Consider the following 27,148-nt stretch of genomic DNA (forward strand, 5'->3'; position numbering starts at 1 on the left):
CTGGCTGCTCCACTTCCAGCTCTCTGCTATGGCCTGGGAAAGCAGTAGAAGATGGCCCAAGTCCTTGGGCCCCTGCACCTGCCTGGGAGACCTGGAAGAAGTTCCTGGCTACTGGCTTCGGATTGGCCCAGCTCTGGCCATTGCAGCCATCTGAGGAGTGAACCAGCAGATGGAAGACCTCTGTCTCTCCCTCTCTGCCTTTGTCTCTCCATAACTCTACCTTTCAAATAAATAAATAAATAAATCTTTTAAAAAAAAAAAAACAACCTCCTAAACTATCAATTTTTAAAATTTGGAAGAATTTACATAAAAATCCAAATATCCAGCTTCCATCCGTAACTGGCACAGGAGCCCATGTGTCAGAATGTCAAGTCCAACACAGGCCCCACCACTCCCTATCGTCTCCTACAGAGCCAGCTCCCCCTTCACCCGCCAGGCCTCAGCAGCCTTGTGAACGTGTAACCCTAGCTGGAAACCTTCTAAACAACAAACATACCAGGTGCTTTATTTATTTATTTATTTATTATTTTATTTATTTATTTTTTTGACAGGCAGAGTGGATAGTGAGAGAGAGAGAGAGAGAGAGAGAGACAAAGGTCTTCCTTTTTGCCATTGGTTCACCCTCCAATGGCCACCGTGGCCGGCACTCTGCAGCCAGCGCATTGCACTGATCTGAAGCCAGGAGCCAGGTGCTTCCCCTGGTCTCCCATGCGGGTACAAGGCCCAAGCACTTGGGCCATCCTCCACTGCACTCCCGGGCCATAGCAGAGAGCTGGCCTGGAAGAGGGGCAACCGGGACAGAATCCGGCGCCCCAACCAGGACTAGAACCCGGTGTGCCAGCGCCGCAGGCGGAGGATTAGCCTAGTGAGCCACGGCCCTGGCCCAAGTGCTCTCTTTTCTTTCTATCTTTCTTGCTTTTTTTTAAATTAAGATTTATTTATTTATTTGAAAGTCAGAGTTAGAGAGAAAAATTTTTTCCATCTGCCGGTTCACTCCCCAAATGGCTGCAATGGCTGGATCTGGGACAGGACAAAGCCAAGAGCTTCTTCTGGGTCTCCCATGTGAGTGCAGGGGCCCATGGACTTGAGCCGTCCTCCGCTGCTTTCCCAGGCACATTAGCAGGGGGCTGGATTGGAAGAGGAGCAGCTGGGTCTTGAACTGGTGCCCCTGTGGGATGCCAGTGTGGTGTTACAGGCAGTGTCTTTACCTGCTACACCTCAGCATGGGTCTCTCTTTCTTATTTTTTAACTGAAGTCCCCTATAGCCCTGGGGAGGGGGTGCCCACCCCCAGATCCAACTGCCCTGGTGCCAGGAGACAAGGCCTCAGACTGGATGGGGACCTGTGTTTTTACACCACCTCTGAGGGTGAACAAGAATTGCCGGGGAATCTGCATTTAGCAGGCATGCACTCCCCACCTGCAGGTGACCCAGGCTCACGGAGTCCCTGGCACACACTGAGGGTGATGGGTCTGGGCCTGGCCTATGCAGAGGCCCCCGCACCCACCAGCCCCCAGCACAAAGATGTGTGTGTGCGTGGGGGTGGGAGTGGTCAGCTCTGGTTGCATGGTAGGGGGTGGCAGGAGTTAAAGCTCCTGCCCACCTTAATTGCCCTGCCTCGGGGCTGGGGGCTGTATCTGGGAGGAGGGGCAGTACAGGGCGGGGCTGGGGGCTGTATCTGGGAGGAGGGGGCAGTAACAGGGCGTATCCCACCCACCACACCATGGCAGGAGGCTGGAGTTGATCAGAGTGAGCACCCAGCCGGCTGGTCCTTTTTCATTGTTTGTAGACATAACACAAAAGCTCCTGACTTCCCTCTGGCCATTTGGTAACAGTTTTCACAAGGGTGAATTCAATTAGCAGTTCCCACCCCAGAGCCTCACAGAGGAGGTCAGGAGGCTAGCAGGGTGGGCAGCAGCCGCTTGGCAAAGTTGAAATGGAACAGGTTGAGAAGGAAGCACCTTGGACCACTCGGAAATCCACCCTGCAGGGGGGAGCCTGGCACCCGGGCGTGAGGTGAGAACCACATGGGGAGCCCCACTGGGAAAAGGCCAGGGGACAGGCAGCTGGAAGACCCAGCTCTCGCCAACTGGGAGAGGAGCCGTTTCTGTGGGCCTCAGTTTCCCCTTTCCACAGGGGATCATGGGTGCCCCAGGAGGCCAGAGGGCAGAGCCTCTGCGCACTGTGGCCGGACACTGGCAAGGCAGGAGAGCAGGAGCTGGGGAGGGGGCATGCCGTCGGGGGTCCCATGTCTGACAGCGACCCTGCTAAGGCGGGACAACACCAAGGAATCCACACAGGAGCACCAGGTGAGCAGGAGGCTCTCACAGGGGGAAGGAACACCTTGGAGCCCAGCAAGAGGGAGACGGGCCCGTCGGAGGTGGCCGATCCAGCCGGTGGCCCGGGGTGACAGGTGCGCAGGCACAGCAGTGGTGATCGGATGGTGCAGCAGAGGGGAGAAGGCCGGGTGGAAGCACGCAGGCCCCGCCTCAGGAAGGTCCCCGGGGAAGGGGCCGGGGCGGAGGCAGGGGCGTGGAGGGCCTGGGGTCTACGCTGCTGCATTTGCTTTAAGGATGAAAGAAACAGAGGCAGACACTGCCGGGTTTGTTCAAGGCAGGAGGCGGGTCCATGGGAGTTTGCTGTGCAGCTTCTGAGCGAGCCTGTTTGCTTGGGACGTTCCCTGAGAGGCACCCAGAGAGGAGGCGGACAATGGCTGCAGTTGTCATGGTTACTGAGCAAGCTCGCCCGACTGCCCAGAACCCGCCAGCAAGGCTCAGGCATCCGCGGGAAGAAAGGGTCCTGCGTCCCCAGCCCGGCTCTGGGTCAGGTTTTAGGGGCTGGGAGTTCGAGCCAGCGTGGGAAGTGCCGTGAGACAAGTTCTGATGGGGGCTCTAGCCAGGGGTCTTCCCAACTTCCCAGGGAAAGTGGGGAGGGAAGGGCCCAGGGAGCTGAAGGGGCACTGCGTGGGGTCAGCCTCTGGCCAGGAAGGCCGGAGCGGCTATCTCACACAGCGCTGCCACTTCCCCGTCTGTGAAACAGAGAGATGGGAGAGCTGGTGCCCACAGGATGCTCCTGGGGGGCCCTGTGAGGTGCCGGGGACGCACCCAGAATGCTGCTGGCCGTGCGGGAGCTGCAGACGCAGAAGCTGCTGTTCTTGCTACTCACAACTGCCCAGCACCAACGGCTGCCTCCGCCCGGCTCCCAAGGAGCCAGGTCCCGGGCACGACACGCGGGTTTTGTGCAGCTCGGTATGGCCTGATTCTTCACATGGTGCCACGGGCTGCTGGCCGGCTCCTCTGTGCCCGCGACGCCAGAGAAGCTGATCCCACCTCGCCCCAGCACCTGCTGTGAGGGCCACAGGCACCTAGTGTGCAGCAGGGCTCCGCCCCCACCCAGGTGTGGCCCAGCTCTTGGAAAAAGCAAAAGCAGGCCTGGAGTGCGCGTGTGCGTGGGATGTACCAGGGAGGCCCTGGGGAGGAGCGGCCGGGCCGGCCTCATTAGCGCTGACCTTGGCACCCAGCCGCTCCTGATGGATGGGGTTTGGGCCTAGAGGGGCCCCTGGGGGAGCCGCGGTCCTATCCATTATGGGTCCATCCACGCCTCCCTGAGCCCTCCCCTGCCATGGACGCCACGAGTGTCGGACTGCGAATAAATCTCTGTCTGGGCCGCAGGAGAGCAGAAAGGCAAAGCAAGAAAAATGTCTCCGTCGTGGCTCCGGTGACAAAGCCACTGTGCAGCTGGGACAGTGTGGGCGAGGACGGAGCAGGAGCAGCCGGCTGTGCTTCTCGGGGTGGATGGGGGCAGGGGTGGGGAGCTGGGGGGGCCTGGGGGTCCCTTCCACTCCCTTCTCTCAGCACCATCGCTCTGCCAGGGCCCCTTGGCACTAACCTCCCTCAAAGTCCAGATCGAGGAAAGCAGAGGGACCCCTGAGAAGAAGGGACCCCTGTGGGGCCAGTTTGAGGCGCGTGGCTGGGCAGTGGCATGCGGGTACGAGTGCCAGCAACGCCCGAACCACAGGAAGATTCTGTCCTGGTGGTGCAGGGGGGGGGGGGCGGCACAGTCGGGGGGCGGTGCAGTCGCGGCTAAGGGGAGGTGTTGAGTGCCTCCTACACTGGCCCCCAGGGAGGAGAGCTGGGCCCAAGGGCATGCTCACCAGGCTTGGCTGTTGATTGCTGGAGCCGGGGTTTGAAGCCAGACTCCCCCCTTCTCCCCCCGCACAAGGCCACCTGGACCGTGGTGCAGGGAGCTCAGGACAAGAAGTGACCTCCTCTATTCCCTGGAAATGCGCAGCCGTGGGGAGGGACAGTGGCTCTGCAGGGAGGTGGGGCTCGAATCCCGGTGCTGGTGGCTTCGGGCTCAGTTTCCCCGTTCCTAACTGGGGCTCTCGGTCCCCACGTGGCGGACTCTGAGTGTTGAATGAGACGACGCACGCTCAGTAAGGGCTCGGCTGATGTCAGACCCTGCCCACGCCAGTTCCGCACCCCCAACCCCGCCCCTGCTGGTCTTCATTTTGCTCTTTGCAGCCCCTCCCTCGTCCTCGAAATGGCTCCAGTGGCTTTGTCTCCTCTGCCCAGCCAGGAAGACCTGGTTTTGTGCAGGGTAGTCCTCCCCTCCCCCTGTCCCACCACCATCCCCGTGGCGTCCCTCCGGGCAGGCTCCTGTTTGTATTTTTAAACCCGATGCTCCGATGCTCCGATAGGACCCGAGCAGCAGGAAGGAGCAGGGATGCCCTCTCCCGTGCTCTGCACCTGTCCCATTAATGCGGCCAGGAGCACAGTCCTGCGGGAGAGGCACACGGCAGAGTCCGCTGGATGGCGCAGGAATCTTTGGCTTCCTCCTCTTCTTTCTGGGGCCCCAAAGGGTGGTCTCTTTGCTCTCAATAGCTCTGACTCAAGGCCATAAAGGGCCCCACACCGGCTTTTCCCCAGGGAATCTGAGCACCCATTAGGAGCCAGTCATCTTCACAGAACTCTGACGATGACAGAGTATCAGAGTGATTGACAGCTGCTGCAGTCGGTGCTCCCCCCCCCCCCCCCCCCAGATTTCGCGACAGGCGGTGGGTGTGGGAAAAGCTTGGCCAGGCCCAGCGGGGTGCACACGGCAGGTGGCTCCCAGAGGCTGGGGTCTTTGCGAGAGCTGCAGGCTCCCCCTCGTGGTCAGCCGGGGGCTCACGCAGCTGGGGGTCGGGCCACCAAGAAAGAAATCCCAACTTGGCCGGCCAGGCAGCAGGTGCCCTGCGGGGGAAGGCGCTGAGGAGCAGGGCACTGGAGTTTGGGTGGCTGGCTTGCATTTTGGCTGTCAGTTCCAGAAGACACAAAACGACCCAGAGTGACGGATGGGCCCCTTGTCAATTTGTAAAATAAGCCAGCCTGGCAGAGAGATTCAAAACACCTGTCAGGGGGTGGACTTTTTTTTTTAACAGCCTGCAAAAGTTCCTCCATCGTTCACGTCTGTCAGCGTCGGCCGATGATACATCTGGTAGTGGGGGAGCAGTAGCCACTGGTGGAAGGACGGGAGGAAGGCCGGCAGCCCGGGCGGCTTGCAGCACACGCTTTATTTCTCCGTGGTCTGAATGCTTTCTGGCACCGGATCAGGGGCGATCTACACCGGACTACCCTGCGGTTGAGGCCAGGATCCCCCCCTCCCCCATCACATGTTGCTTTTGGCTTTCAATCTCAGATCCCGAGATTCATCCAGCAAACGTTTCCTGACGGTCTCTCCAGCGAAGGTGCTATGGTCCGCGCTGGAGAGGCCGGGGTGAGCAAACCCAGGCCTGGAGCACCCCGTGCGTCAGGAGTTGGAGATTCTCGGGAAGGGAGGAGCCACTGCAGGAAAAGGTGACAGAATCGACACGGCGAAAGCTGAGGGTCTGGCATTGCAGTGTAGCAGGTAAAGCCACAGCCTGTGATACTGCCATCCCATGTGGGCACCAGTTAGAGTCCCGGCTGCTCCACTTCTGATCCAGCTCCCTGCTCGTGCACCTGGGGAAGCAGCAGAAGATGGCCCAAGTGCTTGGGCCCCTGTGCCTATGGGAGACCTGAATAAGGCTCCTGGCTTTGGCCCCTGGCCATTGTAGCCATCTGGGAAGTGAACCAGTGGATGCAGGATCTGTCTGTCTGTCTATACATATATAATTATATATATAATTCCAATTCCAATTTATTATATGTATATATAATAAATTTTATAAAAAACCCAGACAGGACAGCCTATCACAACATCCTGTCTCAGCTCTGCCTCTGGCTCGGGAAAACGGGCAGCCTCTCCACCTGTGTCGCTTCCACCCCTGTGTGTGCTAGGTCAGTGCCACGGTCAGTGCTGGGCACGCAGGCCAGACTAGTCCCCACCCAGTCCACAGCAGCCACGTGTGGGTGACTTCACCCCATGACCCCATATCCGCACAGGAGCGGGCCAAGCCCCTACTCACCAGGATGTCCCGGGCTGCTGAACGAGGCTGCCCTGGAGGTACCGGCACAAGGTCGGGGTGTAAGAGCAGCACACGGCTGCCGCGGAAGTTCAGAGTAGGGGCTGCCCACCTGCCATCTGGCCAGCATCACACACGGACCTTCGAGGGATCCTCCGGCGGCATTCTGCCTCCAGTGTGCCGTGAGGCTTCCCAGCAGGGTGGGGGGGGCAGCGCCCCTGGAATGCACAGAGAGCGCCAGCTGCTCTCTCCTGGCCACCCCGGACTCAGCCTAATCGAGGACGGCCGGAGCAATTAGGAGCAGTAACAATTAAGACACACGGAGGGCATGTGCACATTTGCAAACGCTTATTAAAATGCATCAATAATTAAGTGCTTCCCTAATAGTTACATTTCTGGCCTCCAGACAGATCTGTCTACCGACCCCGGGTCGCAGCGTGCTCTGAGTGGCGCAGGATGGCTTTACACGCTGTCATGAGGATGTCAGACTCGCCCCCGACTCCGTGCTGAGGGCTGACAGTGGCACGGCTGGGAGGGAGTGCTTGGGGTCCCCAGAGATCCACGCCCCGCAGCCACGCCCTCACCTGCCCTGTCCTGGTGGTGAGAGGTGTAGAATGATAGATGGTGCATGGTCACGCGTGTGCAGAACGCCTGCCCTGTGTGGCTCAGTTCACAGCAGCTCTGGGTGGTGGTCTTGGGTTGGGGGGGGGATCAAGACCACCAGTCAGCACCCATGGTTCCAAACTCAGGGCCTGCCTAGAGCAGGGATTGGTGAAGAGCAGAATCTCAGCCCAAAGGCGGCAGTCTCTCCCCCCACCCCTGGCCCTGGACAGTTGTGGTGGGGTGGGGGGTGGTGCACACCCAGTAGCTCAGGCTTCTGCTATTTCAGGAGTAGTTGGAAATGTAGGTGGTGGTGATGGTGGTCTTTTCTTAGAGATTTATTTATGTATTTGAAAGTCCGAGATAAAGGGAGGGGGAGAGAGACACAGAGATCTCCCATCTGCAGGTTCGCTCCCCAGATGGTTGCCAAAGCCAGGAGCCAGGAGCTTCATCTAAGTCTCCCACGTGGGTGCAGGGGCCCAAACTCTTGGGCCATCTGACTCTGTTTCCCCAGGGCATGTTAGCAGGGAGTTGGTTCAGAAGCAGAGCAGCTGGGACATGAACTGGCACCCATGCGGGATTGCAGGTGGCAGTTTAACCCACTACACCACAGTGCCGGCTCCAGAAACTAATTTAAAATATTACTGCACGGGCCAAATATGTTTGGGACCACCTGTCCACCCAGGTCCCAGGCGATGGCTCAGATCTCCGACCTTTTAGCCACAAAGGCCCCTGGGTCGACAGGTACCTTCCCTGGCTGGTGTTGATCCGGAGCCCATGGGTGTGCACAGCAGACGGGAAGCGAAGGAAAGTCCCGAGGTAGGAGATGCAGGTGTGTGCACAGGAGCCCTCCGGTTGCCCTGGGATTGACGGTGGGGGCTGGAGGGCTGCGGTGTGGTCAGGATTGCCCCTCACACCACGGTGCCGCCGCCCTGCTGCTGCACCCCTAACTTAGAGAGAGCCTCAGTGTATTTAGGCGGAGGTGGACTTAATTATTTTTTTTTAACACAGTTGCGGCTGGGAGTCAGTGGCACTTGATTCTTTGTTTACTGCAGCCGCGGGTGTAATCTGGGTTTTTAACAAGCTCTTAAAGCCAGGGAACGCAGACCGAGGCGGCGTGCAGCTCGGCCCCATAACTGTAAAGTAATAGCCCCATTCGGGGAGGGGTGGGGGTTTTGTCACTGGGCCTCTGCTCCGGGGCCGGGGCGGAGGCGTTTTCTGGGCAGGTCGCGCGTCGCGGTAAAAGCTTTTCCAGCGGCCACTTAACCTCCATTTACGGAGAAATAAAGCGAAATTGATGCTGATTTGGGCCTGCTCGGGGGATATTTCTGTTCCATAAAGCCCTTTTGCCTGCAATTTGCCGAGCTGCCCTGTCACATCGGCACAGGCGGCCGCTGATCAAGATGAAGCTTTATGGCCACAATATTTGCTGCTAACAGCAACCTAATGCAGCATTTTCATTTCTGCGCAATTAATGTTAATGCCTGCTACGAAAATCGTCATTAAATACCATTTTAAAATCCATTCAATTTGCATATGCAAAGCCCATTTCCCGTCGCAGAGGATGCGGCCAGCACTCCATCACGGCTTCTCCCCGGGACCGCGGCGGCTCTGGTTTATGGCGGTGGCAGATTTTATATGGAGGTCCCAGTGCTAATGGATGTCCTTGGTGACCCCAGGCGTGATGCGATGGAGACCGCGGCCCCCGGCAACAGAAGCTGGGCCTTCGCACGGCCCCAGGGTCCCCAGGAGGCAGAGAGCCGGGGACAGGGAGCCGGCCAGCCCAGCGCTAGACCTGGCTCCAGCGCAGCTTGCCGGTGTGACCCTGAGAAGCTCTCGTCACCTTTCTGAACCTCTTTTGCACCCCCCCTTTTTTTTTTTAAAAGACATTTACTTTATTTAAAAGGCTGAGTTACAGAGAGAAGGAGAGACACACAGAGAGAGGTCTTCCATCTGCTTGTTCACTCCCCAAATGGCGGCCATGGCCAGGGCTGAGCCAGGCAGAAGCCAGGAGCCACGAGCCAGGAGCTTCCTCTGGGTCTCCCAAGGAGGTGCAGGGGTCCAAGCACTTGGGCCATCCTCCACTGCTTTCCCAGGTGCATTAGTAGGGAGCTGGATCAGAAGCGGAGCAGCTGGGACTCAAACCGGTGCCCATACAGGACTCCAGCACTGCAGGTGGCAGCCTTACCCAGCACGCCACAGCGCTGGCCCCTCTCCCTTTGTAAATAAGAGGTTCTGACCACGTGACTGCTAATGCTCTAATGTTGCGTGTTTTTGAATACAAGCATCCTGGGCTGAGAATCCACACCCAGCTCTGCCCTGAAGAACTTGTGTGAGCTTGGCGAGGTCCGTCAGTCTCCCTCTGCCTCCACCTCCATGGAACTAGACAGGAACCTGCCCACGCACTACATGGGGTTCTCCTGACCACAGAATGAAATTGACGTGGAGCTCTACAGCCTAGCCAGGGAGCAAGAATGAACTCTGAAGACAGATCCCTGGGTTGCTGGTGGAACCCACTTCTTGCACAGGAAAAATGGAAGCTGCGAGGGAGGAAGTGACAGGGAGACTTGGGGACGAAGGTGGAACTGACAGCCCAGGCTGACCCCTGGCCCCGGGGCTGCCTCTGACACCAGGCTGCCTTGGAGACACCTGGTCACCAGCAGGGGCTAATGGAGTCGTCTGGTGCGCCGTGTGGGCTCCCTGTTCCTCTCCTCCCTGGGCAGTGTGCAGGAAGGGGGCAGTGGGCCGGCATTTGGTGCAACATCTAGGATGCCACTGGGACACCCGCATCCCATGCCCAAGTGTATGGGTTCAAGTCCAAGGTCAACCCCCGACCCTAGCTCTGGCTGTTGCAGTAGGCGATGGCTCAAGTGAGTGGGTCACTGCCGCCCAAGTGGGAGACCCAGACTGAGGTCCAGACTCCTGGCTTTGGTACAGCCCTAGCTGTTGTGTGAACCAGAGGATGAGTGGGAGATCTCTGTCTGTCTATCTGCCGAGAGAAAGAGAGCGAGCGAGCGAGAGAACAGTGAAGGAGGGCTACAGAGGAGGAGCCAGATCACGCAGCAAGGGTGAGGGGAGGCACCTTGGAGGGGCTGCCTTGGGGATGATTTCAGGGGTGGCGGAAGGATGGGGAACGAGCCCCGTCTTTCCCATGCATCTCTGGGGGCACGGTCCAGGTTCGAAGGTCTGATGAACAGAAACGCAACTCTGGTGGGAGGGGGATACTTTGTATCAGGCCACGGCTAGTCGGGGGGAGGGGGCTGGCCACGGAGAGGACGGGAGCTGCGCTCCGGAGAGTGAGCAGGCTTTCCCAGGCAGGGCGGTGAGAAAAGGCAGAGACGAAAGCCTACAGGAGCGTGGTGGCCCCATCCCCAGTAAATGAGACCTATGATTGCCACGTGGTCCGGCAGGGCCCACATCGGGGTACAGCCCCAAAGCAAGGACTGGGACAGAGCGTTGTATGCCCAAGCTCAAGTTCATAGCAGCATCGTGGACGACGGAAATGTGGGGACCACGCAACGACCCCTGAGGGCTGAGTGCAGAGACGCACTGTGGTGTGCCCGCAGTGGGATGGTACTCAGACCCGAACAGGCACGAGCTGCTGCCACACGCTCCCACACGCATGTGCCTGGAGGACATCATGGTTAGAAAAAATGAGCTGAGACAACAGGGCAACCGGAGGAGTCCCTCTCTAAAAGGTTTCTGGAAACATCAAATTCATTGAAACAGAATGTAGATGCTGGCTATCAAGAGCCGGGGCGGCAGCGGGGAGTCCCTGTTAACTGTAGATGCTGGCTACCAAGAGCCGGGGCGGCAGCGGGGAGTCCCTGTTAACTGTAGATGCTGGCTACCAAGAGCCAGAAGAGAAGGAAGCTGGGAGGTGGGTGGTGGTGACGGCTGCAGGCCACGTGTCCTTAACACGGTTCAGGTGGTAAAAGCTACGTTATTGAGGCCACCGCTGTGGTGCAGTAGGTTAATCCTCCACCTGCGGTGCCGGCACCCCATATGGGCACTGATTCACGTCCCGGCTGCCCCACTTCCCATCCAGCTCTCTGCTATGATCTGGGAAAGCAATAGAAGATGGCCCAAGTCCTTGGGCCCCTGCACCCACATGGGAGACCTAGAGGAAGCTCCTGGCTCCTGGCTTCGGATCAGCCCAGCTCTGGCCACTGTGGCCATCTGGGGAGTGAACCAGCGGGAGGAAGACCTTTCTCTCTGTCTCTCCCTCTCACTGTCTGTAACTCTACCTCTCAAATAAATAAATAAATAAATAAAATATTTTTTAAAAAAAGGCTATGTTATGTGCATCTTATCACAATAGAAACATTGGGGAAAAATAATAAAGAAGGAATGACAGAAAAAAATAGTGAGGTAGAAGATTCAAAGGAAGATCCCCGGCCCCGGCACAGGAGCGGGTCCAGGCACAGGGGCGGGTCCAGGTATGGGGAGGGCCCAGGCACGGGGGCGGGTCCAGGTATGGGGCGGGCCCAGGTATGGGGCGGGTCCAGGCACGGGGGCGTGTCCAGACACAGAGGCGGGTCCAGACACAGGGGCGGGTCCAGGTATGGGGCGGGTCCAGGCATGGGGCGGGTCCAGACACGGGGGCGGGTCCAGGCACAGAGGCGGGTCCAGGCTCCGGGGCACTGGAGGACAGGTCACACACACGTGGGCTCCTGTGGCTCTGGAGGAGGGCAGAGCAGCCACACCGATGGCTGAGCCGCCGGAGGGCACTCGAGGTCATTTTTACAACGATCAGTTTGTGCTGTGACGTAGCAGGGTCAGGAAGCCCTGTCGCCGTGGCATTTGCTGTTCCTCCCTGCTGGCATCCAGTATCAGGACCCTCCTGGGAGCAGAACCAGGATCTCTGCGTGCATCCTGACCGCCAGCCCCTGTGAGCTGTGGGGGTTGATTTCACCCCTGACCTCAGGGAGGAGCCAGGCACTCGGGCCTGGCCAATCAGACGGCGTCAGATTCCCCTGGCGTCAGCACTTGGCTCAGAGGCAGACATGTGACCCGGGCCTGGCCAATCAGTGTATTTCACAAACCTTAGCCACAGGGATTGGTCAGGCACAGGGACTTGACCCCCAGCTGGACAAAGGACCTCACAGGGAGGGCATTTGCAGTCCCTGGAGTCACAGAGAGAATAAGGAGGCAATGGCTTCGGCCATTCTGCCAGACGAGGAAGAAGCTCGTGAGAAAATGAAGTCCACACTGGCACGCACAGCCGAGACCTGGAGATGCTGAGGACATCACCGGCTGCCTGGATCCAGCCGTGCCTGAAGCTCTCCCTTGGGTTTTTCAAACAGGTGAGCCAGTGAATTCCCCTTTAGAAATGTCTGGGCAGCTGGGGGTGGCTTTTGAGAGCAGGCAGTCACGTTCGTCACGCACGCCGGGGGTGGGACACGGGTGCCAGGCCTGACTCAGGATGGCCCGGCCTGGGTCACGTGTTGGCCTCCGTCTCCAGGAGGAGGGCGCCCTACATGGGGCAGGCCACGGGAGCACGTCCCTAACTGCACAGCTGTCGGCTGGGGTCCGTCTGACTTAACCTGGACATCAGGGATGTGAATCCGCTAGGGACGTGGCTGGTGCCAGTCCTGGGAGAGGGAGAGTGGTTAGTGGGTCCGGGCAGAGACTCAGGCAGGAGGACTGGGCGCACACAGCTCTCCGAGTCTGTCCTGGTGGTGCCAGCCCCTGCCAGTTTCTGAGGAGCTGTGGGGCCACAGCAGCAGTAACCAGCTGCCCGAGCCTGGGCTCCTCGTGTCCGCCCTGCTAGGCTCACAGCGTGGAGGTCGGCGGGGGAGCACACAGGCCCATCCCTCCTGTGGTGGCCGAGAGCCGGGACCACTCAGGGAACGCAGGGGCTCTCTGGGTGCCAGGTAGACAAAGGCACATGCAAACGTTTACGGAGGAGCCGGAGCCGTGGTGTGGCTGGTTAAACCACCGCCTGCGATGCCAGCATCCCACATGGGCACCGGTTTGAGTCCCGGCTGCTCCACTTCCAAACCAGCCCCCTGCTAATGCACCTGGGAAAGCAGCAGAGGACGGCCCAAGTGCTTGGGCCCCTGCGCCCACATGGGAGTCCTGGATGGACTTCCTGGCTTCTGGCTTCTGCTTGGCCCAGCCCCGGCCATTGCAGCCATTTGGGGAGAGAACCAGCAGATGGAAGACCCCTCTCTCTCTCTCTTTGTCTCACTCTCCCTGCAACTCTGGTTTCAAATAAATAAAATACATCTTTAAAAAACGTTTACAGAAAGGCACCCAGGCAATTAAAAAGTGGGGTAGGAGTTTTTGCCTCAGTTCCCAGCGCAGTTTGGTTGGTGAACGTACACTCTCTCTACTACACTGGGCTCCAAGTTCCTGTATACATCTGCTTTTTTTTTTTTTTTTTAAGATTTATTTTATTTATTTGAAAGGAAGAGCAAGAAAGAGAGAGAGAGAGAGAATCTTCCCAAACAGCCAGGACTGGGTCAGGCTGAAGCCAGGAGCCAGGAGGTTCTTCCGGGTCTCCCACGAGGGTTCTAGGGCCCACACATCTGGGCCATCTTCCACTGCTTTCCCAGGCCATTAGCAGGGAGCTGGATGAGAAGTGGAGCAGCTGGGACTTGAACTGGCACCCAAATGGATGCCGGCACTGCAGGCGGAGGCTTAAGCTTCTACGCCACAGTGCCAGCCCTCAATAAACAATATATTCTCTGCTTGTGGAAAACAAAGAGGCCGGTGCCGTGGCTTACTAGGCTAATCCTCTGCTTACGGTGCCGGCACACCGGGGTTCTAGTCCCAGTTGGGGCACTGGATTCTGTCCCGGTTGCTCCTCTTCCAGACCAGCTCTCTGCTGTGGCCCAGGAGTGCAGTGGAGGATGGCCCAGGTCCTTGGGCCCTGCACCCCATGGGAGACCAGGAGAAGCACCTGGCTCCTGGCTTCAGATCGGCGCATCACACCAGCCGCAACGTACCGGCCGTAGCGGCCATTTGTGGGGTGAACCAACGGCAGGAAGACCTTTCTCTCTGTCTCTCTCTCTCACTGTCTAACTCTGTCTGTCAAAAAAAGAAAAAAAAAAAGAAAAACAAAAAGAAGATACATTTATTTTGGTGCCAAAAATGTTGAAATCAATGCATAATCTTTTAATAACATGCATTTTCCCTGAACTTTTTGAAAACTCCTTGTGTGTATGCATTTCAATATTTTTGGCTCCAAAATAAACCTCTTTTTAAAAAATTAGGCCGGCGCCGTGGCTTAACAGGCTAATCCTCCGCCTTGCGGCGCCGGCACACCGGGTTCTAGTCCCGGTTGGGGCGCCGGATTCTATCCCGGTTGCCCCTCTTCCAGGCCAGCTCTCTGCTGTGGCCCAGGAGTGCAGTGGAGGATGGCCCAAGTGCTTGGGCCCTGCACCCCATGGGAGACCAGGAGAAGCACCTGGCTCCTGGCTTCGGATCAGCGCGATGAGCCGGCCGCAGCGGCCATTAGAGGGTGAACCAATGGCAAAAAGGAAGACCTTTCTCTCTGTCTCTCTCTCACTATCCACTCTGCCTGTCAAAAAAATAAATTAAAAAAAAAATTATTATTTATGTATTTATTTGCGAGGCAGAGTGAAAGGGACGGAGAGAGACACACACACCCCTCTCATCTGCTGGTTCACTCCCCAGAGGTCTGTGACAGTCTGTGCTAGGCTAGGCTAGGCTGAAGGCAAGAGCCAGGAACTCCAGCTGGGTCTCCTGTGGGGGACAGGGACCCAGGGACTTGGACCACCACCTGCTGCCTCCCAGGATGCATTGCAGGGAGCTGGATGGGAGGTATAGGAGCCGGGACTGGAACCAGAACCTTCCAGATGGGGTACGGGGATCCCAAGGGAACCTTATCCACGGCACCCATGCCCACCCCAGCATATTTTCTAATCTCATGATCCGTGAACTCCGGGAAGTACCTCCGTCGTCCGAGGAGTTCTCAGATCGGTGGTTACACAAGTGTTTACGATTGCAAAATTTCACGAAAAGCCTGAACATTTCACAGTTTGTACACTTTACCATGCATTGAACCTCAATAATAATAATAAACTTTAAAAAAATGTTAACACGCCTACGTCCCAAGCCCTGTGCTGTGGCTTTTGCGTGCACCACGTCACCGAGATCTCGGCACCACCGTGAAGCAGGTCCCGTCATTGTCTCCACTCAGAGATGCAGGAGCTGAGGCCGGAGGCCAGGTCAGCCCCGGCTGCAGAGTCACCGGGCAGCGCTGGCCTTCCGTACCCGGGGCAGCACGGCTGCCGAGGACACGGACGAGTCTCCACAAATGCTTAGAGATGACAGGAAATGGCGGCCAGTGTGAAGCCCAGGGTGCGGCCAGCAGGGCGCTCGGCCACCTCCCGCCTCCGGCACAGTCTCCACCCCGTCCCCGACCGCGGGTGCCTCACCGTGCCCGGATCCCGAATGTCATGTTCGGAGGGAGGGAGGGCGGCTCCTTCTTCAGGCGCCGGTCGTCCTGGTCGCTGATGCGAATGTCATTGAGCTGCCGGTACAGGAAGTTCTCGCGGGCGGTCACCAGGCCGGCCTTCACCGCCCCGCGGTTCATGGCCACGTAGTTGCGGGTCAGCTCGTGGGGGCAGGTGGGCTGCTGCTTAAACACGCCCCAGTGGCCGATGGCTGAGGGAAGAGGAGACAGAACTGGGGCCGTGGGCAGCCTGGGAGGGAAGTTCCCCAATGACTGGGAAGACACAGGGCTCCCCAAACCTGCAGCCTGCAATGGGGGTGGGGGAGCAGCCCTGCCCAGCCCTTGCCCAGCTCTGTGGCCTGGAGGGCAGAACTGGGGTTCCCAGGAATTCCAGAGGCTGCCTGGGGAACCTTCCATGGGGCCAGGGTCCCCTGGCTTCTGACACGCTCTGGGCGAGCGGGGCCTCTCTGATCCTGGCTGGATGGCAGAGTCTAGCCAGCCCACCGACTCTGCTGAGCTCCCTGCTGCGGCCGAGCCTAGGGCTTTGCAGTCAGCTGACCCGGCTGGTGGCTTCCACGGGGGTCTTCTCTGGCCCCCCGACAGCCTCCCGTGCACGCCTCGGCCCCCTCGAGTTCCCGAGCTCGCTCACCTTCCGGCACCCCGCCGTCCAGGCCCCGGACGTAGAGCCCGTAGTTGAAATGGACGCCGGGCAGACTGCAGCTTCTTTCCCGGGGCTTGCCCAGCTCAGCCTGTGGGAGGACAAAGGCAGAGCTGAGGCCCACCGGCTCCCAGCCAGCAGGGAGGCGCCCCCGCCTCCTTTGCCCCAGACCCTGTGCTGAGGACAGCTGAGCCAGAACCAGGCGGCGTCACTGAAGGAAGCGCTGGGCGCCGAGCAGAGCCCTGCCTGGCTTGAGCTGGAAGCATCGTCGGGGAGGAGGCGTCTTTCCCACCTGACTTGTTCCCGCCACAGCCAGCTCCAACCGTGGTCTCTGGAGCCCAGGGGGGACACTGATTGGCCCCGCAGGGCAGAGACCTGGTGACAGCACCGACTGTCACCCCCTTGTCGGCTGGGCACCTGCTCCCGCCTCTGGGTCTCTGGGGAATGCCTCCTTGCCTCCCCAGAAGGGGTCTGTGTGAGCAAACCAGCTTTATTATCTCCCACATGAACCTCCCATTCTGTAGATGTGGAAACTGAGACTTTGAGCTGCAGACATGTGGCCGCAGCTCCTAGGGGATGGGGCAGGACACCATGTGGGTGTGGCCTGTGGGCTGGAGCTCTTGGTCCTCCCGACCAGAGCTTTGCTTCAGAAAGCAGCTCGCTGTGGCATAGCTGGTTAAGCTTCCACCTGCGGCGCTGGCATCCCATGTGGGTGCCAGCTTGAGTCCTGGCTGCTCCACTTCTGATCCAGGTCCCTGCTAATGCGCCTGGGAAAACACATTCACTGTGTTCCCCCCTCCCCCCAAATGGCCACAACAGCCAGGCCTGGGCCACTAAAGCCAGGAGTCAGGAGCTCCATCTGGGTCTCCCACGTGGGTACAGGGGCCCAAGCTCTTGGGCCATCTTCTGCTGCCTTCCAGGGAGCATTAGCAGAGACGTGGACGGGAAATGGAGCAGCCAGGACTCAAACTGGCACTCACAAGGCGGTGGCTTAACCCCGTACTGCAGCCCCAGCCCCTCAAGTACCTTCTGGGGGACACACACGTGCAGCCCCCACGGCCTGCTGGGAGACTGTCCTGCTTCCTGTCTCACAGCAGCCGAGCGGCTCTTCCTCTCCGTTCCCATCCCTAACCCCAGGCTTGGGGCAGGATCTGGGGCCTGTGCTGGGTGCTTGTTTGAATTCCTGCCACGCCACTCACTCTGGGCTGCAGAGTCTGGCCTCTCATTTGTTCATGACAATGATCCGGCCCCTCTGGTGACTGCCGGGCGAGCCTTGTTCAGGGCAGGTGCAGCTGGGCAGACACCCAGCTGGCAGCGGACAGACAGACAGACTCAGGAGCTGGCTGCCACCCTCAGGCTGCGGGCGGGGGAGTGGGCAGGCATCTCGGTCTCTGGGCTTTTGAATCAGTCACTGCCAGAGCCTTCGATTGCAAAGCCTGTCCCCTGGGAGTTGCGCTCACGCTTGCATTCCACAACTATTTAGTTTGTACGTACGCTGCACCACGCAGTTCTAAGGTAAATGAAGCAGACACAGGCCCTGCCCCTTATAAGATTCATTAACTTGCAAAAAGGACAGTCAAGGAAACGGACTAGCGAATGGGGGGGGGGGGGGAGGGCTGTGATGAGGGAAGTACAGAGGGCCCCTAGCTCTAAAAATCTGTGAATCCACATGGAGAGAGAAGGTATTTGCAAAACGTGTATCTGACAAATGACTTGTACCTATCCTATATAAAGAGCTGCTACAAATCAGTAAGAAAAAGGTACACAGTCTTACAGGAAAATGAGCGAAAGACTTGAACAGGCATTTCATTAAGAGGAAGTCCAAGTGACCAAGAGCCTGGTGTCAACAGTGCTCAACCTCTGGGAGCCCGAAGTCAGAGCTCTTGCTGTTGGTGAGGACGCGGAGCGACCGGAAGATTCATGAGTATGGTGGGGGTGTGACCGGATACTGTGAGGAGGTGGCAGTGCCTATGGGAGCTGAACACCTGCCTTGCCTGTAACCCAACCGTTCCCTCGAGATGACGCCGACGTCCACCCAGAAACACGCCCAAGAATGCTCAGCTCAAGTCAGCCCAGAACTGGAACAGCCATGACAGGTGGAGAAAAGCTGTCATTCAGAATCGTGGTAGTCTCCAACCATGGGCAGCTTTGTCCCCGGTGGGGGAGACCCACGGCCACGCCTGGACAGTTTTGGTGGCTGCAGGTTGGGCGATTGTGCTCCTCTCTCTCCAGTGGGGAGAGGCTGGGGGTGCTGCTCAGGACTGCTCCCCCTCTCCGGAAGCATACACGCACAACCAAGGGCCACGGATGCCCACGGTGCCCACGGAGACTGCGAAGCCCTGAGAATAAGCGAACCACTCCTGAGGCAATGGTGCGAGCGTCCTCACATGGGTAACAAACACGGGGGAGGTTCAGACCCAGTGTAGCCCATCTCTGGGTTCAGAAGCCGGGGGCGTGGCTTCTCCTGGGCAGGGGTGGGGACTGGAGGCACTGCCAGGGCTCCAGGCGCACCGGCCATGGTGCTCGCTGACCTGACCAGGGGGCCTTTGCACGGCACTGGCGTCCTGCCCCCTGCCCTCCCGCAGAGGACGGCGGTCACCCTGCCCTGTGCACACACGGAGGGAGCAATGGGCCCATGGCTCCTGTGGGGAGACCAGCTGCCTGCAGGAACTGGGTAAGCACAAGCCAGGACCAACGGTACCCCAGCCACAGCAACTGGTTTTTACTCCCCAGAGCATTCTCTAGGCCGAGCTTCTGAGCTAGGGAGTCGCATCCGGAGGGCCCACGGAACACAAGGGAGCCTCTCTCCCTCCCTCCAGCGTGTTACCTCGGGGCACGGAGCCCCCCCAGCAGAAGTCAGCCAGGAAGCAGGTTGGGCGACCCGAGAAGCCCTGCCCACTCCTGAGCCCGACACCCAAAGGTATCACAGAGGCTGCCTTTCAGAAGCCCCAGGGATCCCGGGGCTGTCCCAGGTGCAGCTCCGGGAATCCTCCGTTACCTGCTGCTGGCTTCCACCTGTCCCCGGATACGCCAGCGCGGCCACTGCCCCGAGTTCTGTAGGCTTAGGTGTATCTCAAGCCCCCTGGGTCACAGGTGAATGTCCTGGAGGGGCAGCAGCATCAGCCACGGCCAGCCCACCCACACAGTGAGAGGGACCAGCCGGACCACGCCACCCACATTTGCAGCCAGGCCGACCATGGCGCCCACGTGCTGGGCCTGCCCGCTGCTGCCCGGCCTTCAGACGGCCCTACACAGAGGGTTACTAGCGTGCCTGTCTGACAGCTGAGGAGGCCTGGAGCGCTTGGGGTCGTGCACAGCGGGTGAAGCAGCCGCCAATGATGCCAGAATCCCATATGGGTGCAGTTTGAGTCCTGGCTGCTCCACTTCCGATGCAGCCATTTGGGGAGTGAACCAGTGGAAGGAAGATTGCTCTCTGCCTTTCAAAGTAAAAAGAAAAAAGCTGCTGAGTGGCCAAGGCAGGATTTGAACCCATGTCTCATTTTACCCGGTCCAGGCCTCTTCATTACTGTTTGTTTGTTTTTAAGATTTACTTATTTACTTGAAAGGCAGAGTTACAGAGAGTGACAGAGATCTTCCAACCACTGGTTCACTCCTAAATGGCCTCAACGGCTAGGGCTGTGCAGGATGAAGCCAGGAGCCAGGAGCTTCTTCCTGGTCTCCCACGTGGGTGCAGGGGCCCAAGCAGTTGGCCATCCTCCATGGTTTTCCTAGGCCATTAGTAGGGAGCTGGATTGGAAGTAGAGCAGCCGGGACTCGAACCAGTGCCCCATATGGGAATGCCAACGCTGCAGGTGGAGGCTTAGCCCGCTTTGCCACAGCGCCAGCCCCACTGCTGATGGTTTTGCATAAACTACCTGGGATTGTTCATTGTCTTCCTGCGCACAAATAATTTTTTTTAAAGATTTATTTTATTTATTTGAAAGACAGAGTTACAGAGAGAGGTAGAGGCAGAGAGAGAGGTCTTCCATCCGCTGCTTCACTCCCCAGATGGCCGCAACGGCCGGAGCTGTGCCGATCTGAAGCCAGGAGCCAGGTGCCTCCTCCAGGTATCTCATGCAGGTGCAGAGGCCCAAGCACTTGGGCCATCTTCCACTGCTTTCCCAGGCCACAGCAGAGAGCTGGATCAGAAGAGGAGCAGCCGGGACTAGAACCGATGCCCATATGGGATGCTGGCGCTTCAGGCCAGGGCTTTAACCCACTGCGCCGCAGCACCGGTCCCACAGATAATTTTTAAGAGTAATTTTGTTTATTTAAAAAGCAGAGGCCGGCGCCATGCCTCACTAGACTAATCTAATCCTCTGCCTGCGGCGCTGGCACACCGGGTTCTAGTCCCGGTTGGGGCGCCGGTTCTGTCCTGGTTGCTCCTCTTCTAGTTGCTCTGGCTGTTCCAGGCCAGAGCCAGGACCCAGGACCCAGGAACTCCATCCGAGTGTCCTGTGCGGGTGGCAGAGGCCCAAGCAGTGGGGCCATCTTCCACTGCTTTCCCAGGCACATTGGCAGGGAGCTGGGTGGGAAGTGGAGCAGCTGGGACATGAACTGGTGCTCCTATGTAGGATGCCAGTGTTGAAAGTGGCGACTGCACCACAATGCCAGCCCCGTGTGCACAAATCTTACCCTACAATTGTGTGGGGGTCTTCATGCTCCCTGCTACCCACTCTCCAGGACCCAGCACAGCACCCCACACCAGGAGAACCTCCGGCAAAGGCCGCTGTTGTACATGAAGCAGGGTATAGCGAAGAGCCGGCACCAGAGAACATTCTAGAACCGAAATGGCTGGAACACAGGACTGCTAAGTCTCGGCTGGGTCTGGGCAAAGAGAGGGAAAAAGAAGGGGTAATACAGACCTGGGGCTGGCACTGTGAGAGGAGCCAAACCAGAGAAGATTACAGAGGGGCAGCCAGGGAGGGCAGGAGACCCAGGGGACGTGGGGGAACTCCCGGGGGGCACTGACCCCAGTCCCTCCCCCCACTGGTGGGTGGGGGCAGGAGGCATGCAGAGGAGTGCCTGGCCCTGGACTTGCAGACACGGGCAAGCAGGCTGGGACAGCTACCCGAGACCAGCTGCCACCAGAGCACCAGGGAGCTGGGGGCCTGGCAGTCACGGGCTTTTCCATGGGGCCGTGGCTCGAGTGTCGCCTTCACGTTCGTGGGAAACGCCACCCCCTGTGCCACGGTCGGAAGGGTGTGGCCGTTAGGGTAGGGGGCTGCATCGTGACAGCAGGGCCTGCCTCTGTGAGCGGGCGCGGGCTCGGGGTCTTTGTAAACGAGCTGGAAGGAGGGAGTCTGCCCCCTTCTTGCCCATCCTGTGCCTCCCACCACGTGAGGACATGGCCTTCGTTTCCCCTGTGGACACAGCAGCACGCAGCGTCCTGGACGCGGAGCCCTGGCCCCACCTGAAAGGCCAGCGGAGCCGCGGTCTTGGACTCCCAGGCCCCAGAGCTGGCAGAAGCACGTTTCTGTCCTTTGCAGACTGTTCAGTTGCAGGTGTGACATTGCAGCAGCCCGTGGGAACCTTGTGCTGACATTGACATGTGAGACTCAGCCACAAACCTCGGCTTCGGTGGGACACCCAGGTCCCCAGGCAGCTCCCAGCCCCCGCCAGCCCACGACAGACACTCGTCAAGGCTGGAATGTGTAAAGGCCCTGGGGCAGAAGGCAGGCACCAGCTGCTGGGCCACGTGGAGTGCCAGAGCACCTTCCCCGCGTGGGCATCCACCCCTTAGCACTGCCATGCTTTCTTTGCTGCCCCTCCGTGCGGCAGGTTTCTCAGTCTACAGATAAGAAGGCAGAAGCTGAGAGAGCTCCACACTTGCCCCGACCCACCCAGGCGGTAAGCGGGAGAGCAGGGGTTACCCTGCACTGAGCCCACGGCGGTTCCTCACTCTCACGTCAATGCCGCTAAGGCAGGCCACATCGTCCCCACTGCGCGAATGGGAAATCGGGGCTCAGAAAGGGAAGGGGCCCAGGAGCCCCCGTGGGCCCTCAAAATCCTTGCGTTTCTCACTTCTCACGGCTGAAGTTTTGAGACGTCTTGGGCAGAATTCCCAGGGGCTTTCCAGAGGCACAGCAGGGAACCGTGGACTCCCGGGAGCCGTTCAGACCCGGCCCAGCAGCCAGGAGCCTGGGGCCGAGGCGTCAGAGGCATCCAGAGGGAGCAAAACCCTAGCTGGAATCTGCCCGCCCGCCCTCCCCTGCCTTTCCCCGACTCTCCCCTGTCACCGAGGGGCTTGGCTAGAACACGGCGCAGGGTGACAGCTGTCCCCATCAGCAGACAGCTTCATTAAACCTCATTAAGATGTCAGCCCTCTCCGCCTGATTCCCCATCTCTCAAGTCTAATTACAACCCTCTCTCGCCCCGTCCCAGGGGGTCTCGGCTCCTCCGGGCTCTCCCGCAGCAGCAGCAGCTCCCTCCACTCCCCACCAGGAAGGGCCAGGCCCTGGAACCATGCCCGGGGCCCGGAGGCCCCCCGCAGAGCAGCCAGACCCCAGCATGAGAACCACAGGGGCTTCCGGGGGTGGGGGCAGGGACCAGCAGCGTTTGCTCCTGGGCCCTGGGAACCAAGGTCCCTGGTCCTACAACCTGCCCGCACCCCATCTCCACGGACAACTCCTTCCAAACCAGTGACCCAGCCTCTCGGCTCAAGTCTGATCATTTCCCACCCAATGCACACATTGTTTTCCCTCTAAAGTGGCCCCCATCCTGCACTACGGAGGTGAGAACAGGTGCTTGGGCGGCCCGCACTGGCTTTCACTCTGGACAACCCCGACCGTCCTTTCTAGAAGGGCCAGTTTCCTGGCAGGGAGCTCCATGCCCAGGTTCTAGGCTTTTCTTACCCATCCACTCCCTCGCCAGCCGGCTCCTCAGAGGAATCCGGCACTCCCCACTTGCCCGTAACTGCACACAGCTTAGCTCATTAACCCTCAGGCCCTACATCTGAATCAAGTGAACGGTTAAAGTTCCACAGTTGAAAAGCCACCGCTCGCTTTCCCGCATTCGATCAAAGCCCAGTTATGGGAAATCCCACGGTTATTGCCTGGTAGTTATTAAATAAATACCGAGGACACGGCTGCAGCCACGCAGCCAGCCGCGGGCGCACCCGGGCCACGGCGCTCAGGGAGGGGGGAGATCATTATTGTAAAACAACTTAAGATCCTCGAATGAAAAGCACAATATAAATGCAAATTGTGATCGTTATTAGCAGAGAGGATATTTATTTATTTCCATAATGAGCGCCTCCGATAAACAATCGCGTACAACAAGGTGTACCACGCATCAGCGGACACAGGCGGTCCTTTGAACCAGCTCGCTGTCTGAGTGGCAGCTGAACACCGAATGATGGTACTGAAACGCCCCCGGTGAGAGGGCCACATCGAAGGTGATCTAAGGTGCCTAAGATAAAGTCAAGTGCAAGAATCCGCAGCACGAGCCCCGAGTCTACGCAGACCGCGGTTACCACCAGGCTGTTTGTCTTTGGCTGGTTGTTTTGTTTTGTTTTGGGTTTTCTTTTTTAATGCAATGCTAAACGTGCTGAAGGAAACCCAGCCACGTGACAGCGCGGTAGAGGGTGTGTGGCTGGAGACAGGCGGCGCCTTCCTTTGGGTACCAAGATTTTCACTTTCCAGTGGGAAAAAGGGCACAGAGCCAGGTTAAATGATTCACTTTTATTTCCTGTTTTAAGAAGTTCCCAGAAGGCTCTTCTGTGCCACTTTGAGTCCTGTGAGTTTGCAGGAGCACCTCAAAAGGCCGGGGCGGGGTGCAGGTGCTGTGGCGAGTCGGGTAAAGCCACCGCCTACGACACCGGCATCCCATGTGGGTGCCAGTTCATGTCCCGGCTGCTCCACTTCTGATTGGGCTCCCTGCTAATGCACCTGGGAAAGCAGCAGAGGACGGCCCAGTGTTTGGGCCCCTGCACCTGCGTGGGAGACCTAGAAGAATGCCCCGGTCGTTGCAGCCATTTGGAGAGTGAGACAATAGACAGAAGACCTCTCTCTGTCTCCCCCCTCTCTCCGTAATTCTGCCTTTCAAATAAATCTGTTCTTTTTTTAAAGGCTTGTGGGAAATGCAATTAAAAGATGTTTGCTTTAGTGCAACAGCTTTTTTAATCCACGTGTAATCTTTTCATAATATGCATTTCCATGAACTTTTAAAAAATTTATTTATTTATTTAGAAAGCAGAGTGCCAGAGAGAGAGAGAGAGAGAGAGATCTTCCATCTGCTGGTTCACCCCCACATGGCCACACAGCAGGGCTGAGCCAGGAGCCGGGAACTCCACCTGTGCCTCCCACGTGGGTGCAGGGGCCCAAGCACTTGAGCCAACATCTGCTGACTTCCAGGCGCATTAGCAGGGAGCTGGATGGGAAGCAGAGCAGCCGGGACAGGAACAGGCGCTCCAATAAGGAATGTCAGCATCCCAGGCGGGGGCTTAGCCGGCTGTACCACAGCGCCAGTCCCCGTGTGAGCTTCTGAAGGTGGATTGCAAAGTGTCTGCGGCAAAATCAACTTTTAATTCCACTTTCCATGAACTGTGTGGGGAGAGGCGGCCTGGAGGGGGCAGCTGCGGGCCCACAGGGAGAAGATGGGCCACGGCCTGGGAATTTTGTCACATGGAACCGAGCCCCCATCCCAGCTTGGCCACCACCACCACCCACCACCCCGCCGAGTGATCTTGGGCAAGTCACTTGTTTTGTCTGGGACCCTTTTCCCACTTGTCCATGCTCGCGAGGCTGCGTGCATGTAGGGTAATTCCTGGCACCTGGCCTGCGAGGCACGCTCAGGACCGGGTGGCTTCTGTCCCTGCTGTGGCCCCTGCTGGCCTCAGTAGCGTGGCTCTGCAGCTCAGAGTCCAGGGCCACCCTGGACAAAGGGGACCTTCTCCGGCCCCTCTCGGGCCTGTCCTGCCGCTGTGTTTGGCCCTGGTTCCCACGGCCCGGGGCTGCCTGGGTTTTGCTGCCTGCCTGGTTCTTCCCTGTTCCTTGGGGCAGCCGGGTCTGTCTTCCTGCGGCCGCCGGCTTGGATCTCGCTGCTGATGTACGGCCCTTGCCGTTGCGGTCACGGCGACAGGGCCCCCAGCGTTCCCTCCCCTCCCCCTCGACAGCTTGAAGTCAGCTCCTTCATTTGCATTTACATGATCTCGCTGTGCAGCTTATGAGATCGAGAGATTTATTTGCTACTTAGCTTGATGTTTGATTACACGCGGAGAAGGCGGCGGCGGGTGCACGGATGCATCCATGCGGAGCCGTGGCCTCTGGGGGCCGGTAACTCAGCAGCTCCGTTCAGGTGGATGAGGGGGAACCACAGCGCCCTGCAGAAAGGCAAGCCGGGAAGCCATGCCCTGCTCTGGGTGTCTTTGGTAAAAAGCAATAAAAGCTGGCCGGAGTCCCCCGCGAGTAGGAAGCGCCCAACAGAGGCGGTGCATCCACGGCAGCCAGGCTCCCGGCTGACCGTCCAGGCGAGCACCAGCTCTGCCAGCGACACCTGCGTGGCCTGGCCGCTCAGACCGTCTGAATACCAAGTTCCTTGTTTTGTAAAATGGGGACGCGGGTGCCCCCCGCTAAGATCTGTGACCGAGATGGCCACAGACTGAGTGCCCGGTAAGCGGGAGCCACGGCCAAGCCGGAGCTGAGATCCCGGCTTCTCAGGTCCATGCCTTCAGCAAGTTACTCAACACCCGAGCCTCAGTTTCCCTACCTATAGAATGGGTGTGACGAGAGTGCCCAGCGCAGAGGGCTGGTGGAGCCGTTCATCTCGCAGAGGGCCTGGAGGGGTCGTAACCAAAAGCAGTCACATGAGCCAGGGGCTGTCACCAGACTCCCCCGGCTCCGAATGAGCAGCAATTCCATCTCTGTATGAACAGAGGGCCTGTTGCACAGTTAACACGTCTGTTTGACAGTCCCAGAGTTAACCACCCAGGGCCAGCGGTGCGGGGCACTGGTGAAGCTGCCTCCTCCAACGCCAGCCTCCCACATGGACACCAGTTTGTGTCCTGACTGCTCCACCTCTGATCCAGCTCCCTGTTAATGGCTGAAATGGTCCAAGTGCCTGGGCCCCTGCCACTCACATGGACGACTGGATGAAGCTCCTGGCTCCTGGCTCCTTTTAGCCTGGTCCAACCCGGGCTGTTGCGGCCATCTGGGGGAGGGAACCGGTGGATAAAAGATCTCTCTCTTTCTCTCTCTCTCTCTCTCTCCCTCTCTCTATAGCTCTCACTTTCAAATAAATAAGCAAATTTGCGCTGGCCTGAAGCCAGGAAGCAGGAGCTTCTTCTGGGTCTCCAATGTGGGTGCAGGGGCCCAAGCACTTGGGCCATCTTCCACTGCTTTCCCAGGCCATAGCAGAGAGCTGGATCAGAAGTGGAACAGCTGGGACTTGAACCAGTGTGCATTCGGGATGCTGGCCCTGCAGGCAGCGGCTTTACCTGCTACGCTACAGCGCCGGCCCCAACAAGCAGATCTTTAACAGAGAGGCTCACCCTACGACCCAGCAATTCTGCTCCTAGGTACACACCCGAAAGAACTGAAAGCAGGTGTTCAAACAAATACGCACATGTGTGTTCACAGCAGTATCACTCACAACGACCACAAGAAGGAGGGGGAGAACGTGTTCTGTCCACACAAGAGAACATTCTTCAGGGAGGAATAAGGTGTTGACCCCTGTTACAACATGGGTGGACCCTAAAACACGCTAAGGGAAGAAGCCAGGCAGATGCGCAAGGCCACAGGTGGCGCCGAATCATTGGCTATGCCAAGCCCAGATGGGGGCGGTGCAGAGGGAGAAAGCAGGCAGGCGGGGGCCACCGGGGAAGGGGCTTCCTTGGCGGGGGTGTCCTGAGACGGGGAAAGGGGGCGTGCACAGTGGCAACCCAGCGCGTGCCACTGAGCTGTCCTCTTAGCAAGGGCTGGTGGCTCGTCCTGTGTGAATGTCACCATTGGAGGGACACACGGTGGCTCCCACTCCTCTGTCTTAAGGCTGGGAGGTGGGGAAGCCTGTGACATGAGGGACCTGAGGTCCAGCAGCAGGACAGCG

At 58.6% G+C, this 27,148-nt stretch overlaps 1 protein-coding gene across 2 annotated transcripts in view; it reads right to left on the reverse strand.

Annotated features, from left to right (window-relative positions):
- CFAP77 (cilia and flagella associated protein 77) overlaps positions 1 to 27,148 on the reverse strand; it is a 131,979-nt gene that overhangs the window by 37,568 nt on the left and 67,263 nt on the right. Inside the window, exons 4-6 of one of the 2 annotated variants that reach the window (XM_062206873.1) lie at positions 18,617 to 18,669; positions 16,097 to 16,218; positions 15,431 to 15,659 (exon numbers count right to left, since the gene is read on the reverse strand). In XM_062206873.1, coding sequence (XP_062062857.1) covers positions 15,431 to 15,659; positions 16,097 to 16,218; positions 18,617 to 18,669 — 404 coding nt within the window. The remainder of the gene's footprint in view (positions 1 to 15,430; positions 15,660 to 16,096; positions 16,219 to 18,616; positions 18,670 to 27,148) is intronic. The other variant, XM_062206874.1, reaches the window with a different exon arrangement.

The sequence above is a fragment of the Lepus europaeus genome, chromosome 12, assembly GCF_033115175.1.
Source record: "Lepus europaeus isolate LE1 chromosome 12, mLepTim1.pri, whole genome shotgun sequence".
NCBI classification, from domain to species: domain Eukaryota; kingdom Metazoa; phylum Chordata; class Mammalia; order Lagomorpha; family Leporidae; genus Lepus; species Lepus europaeus.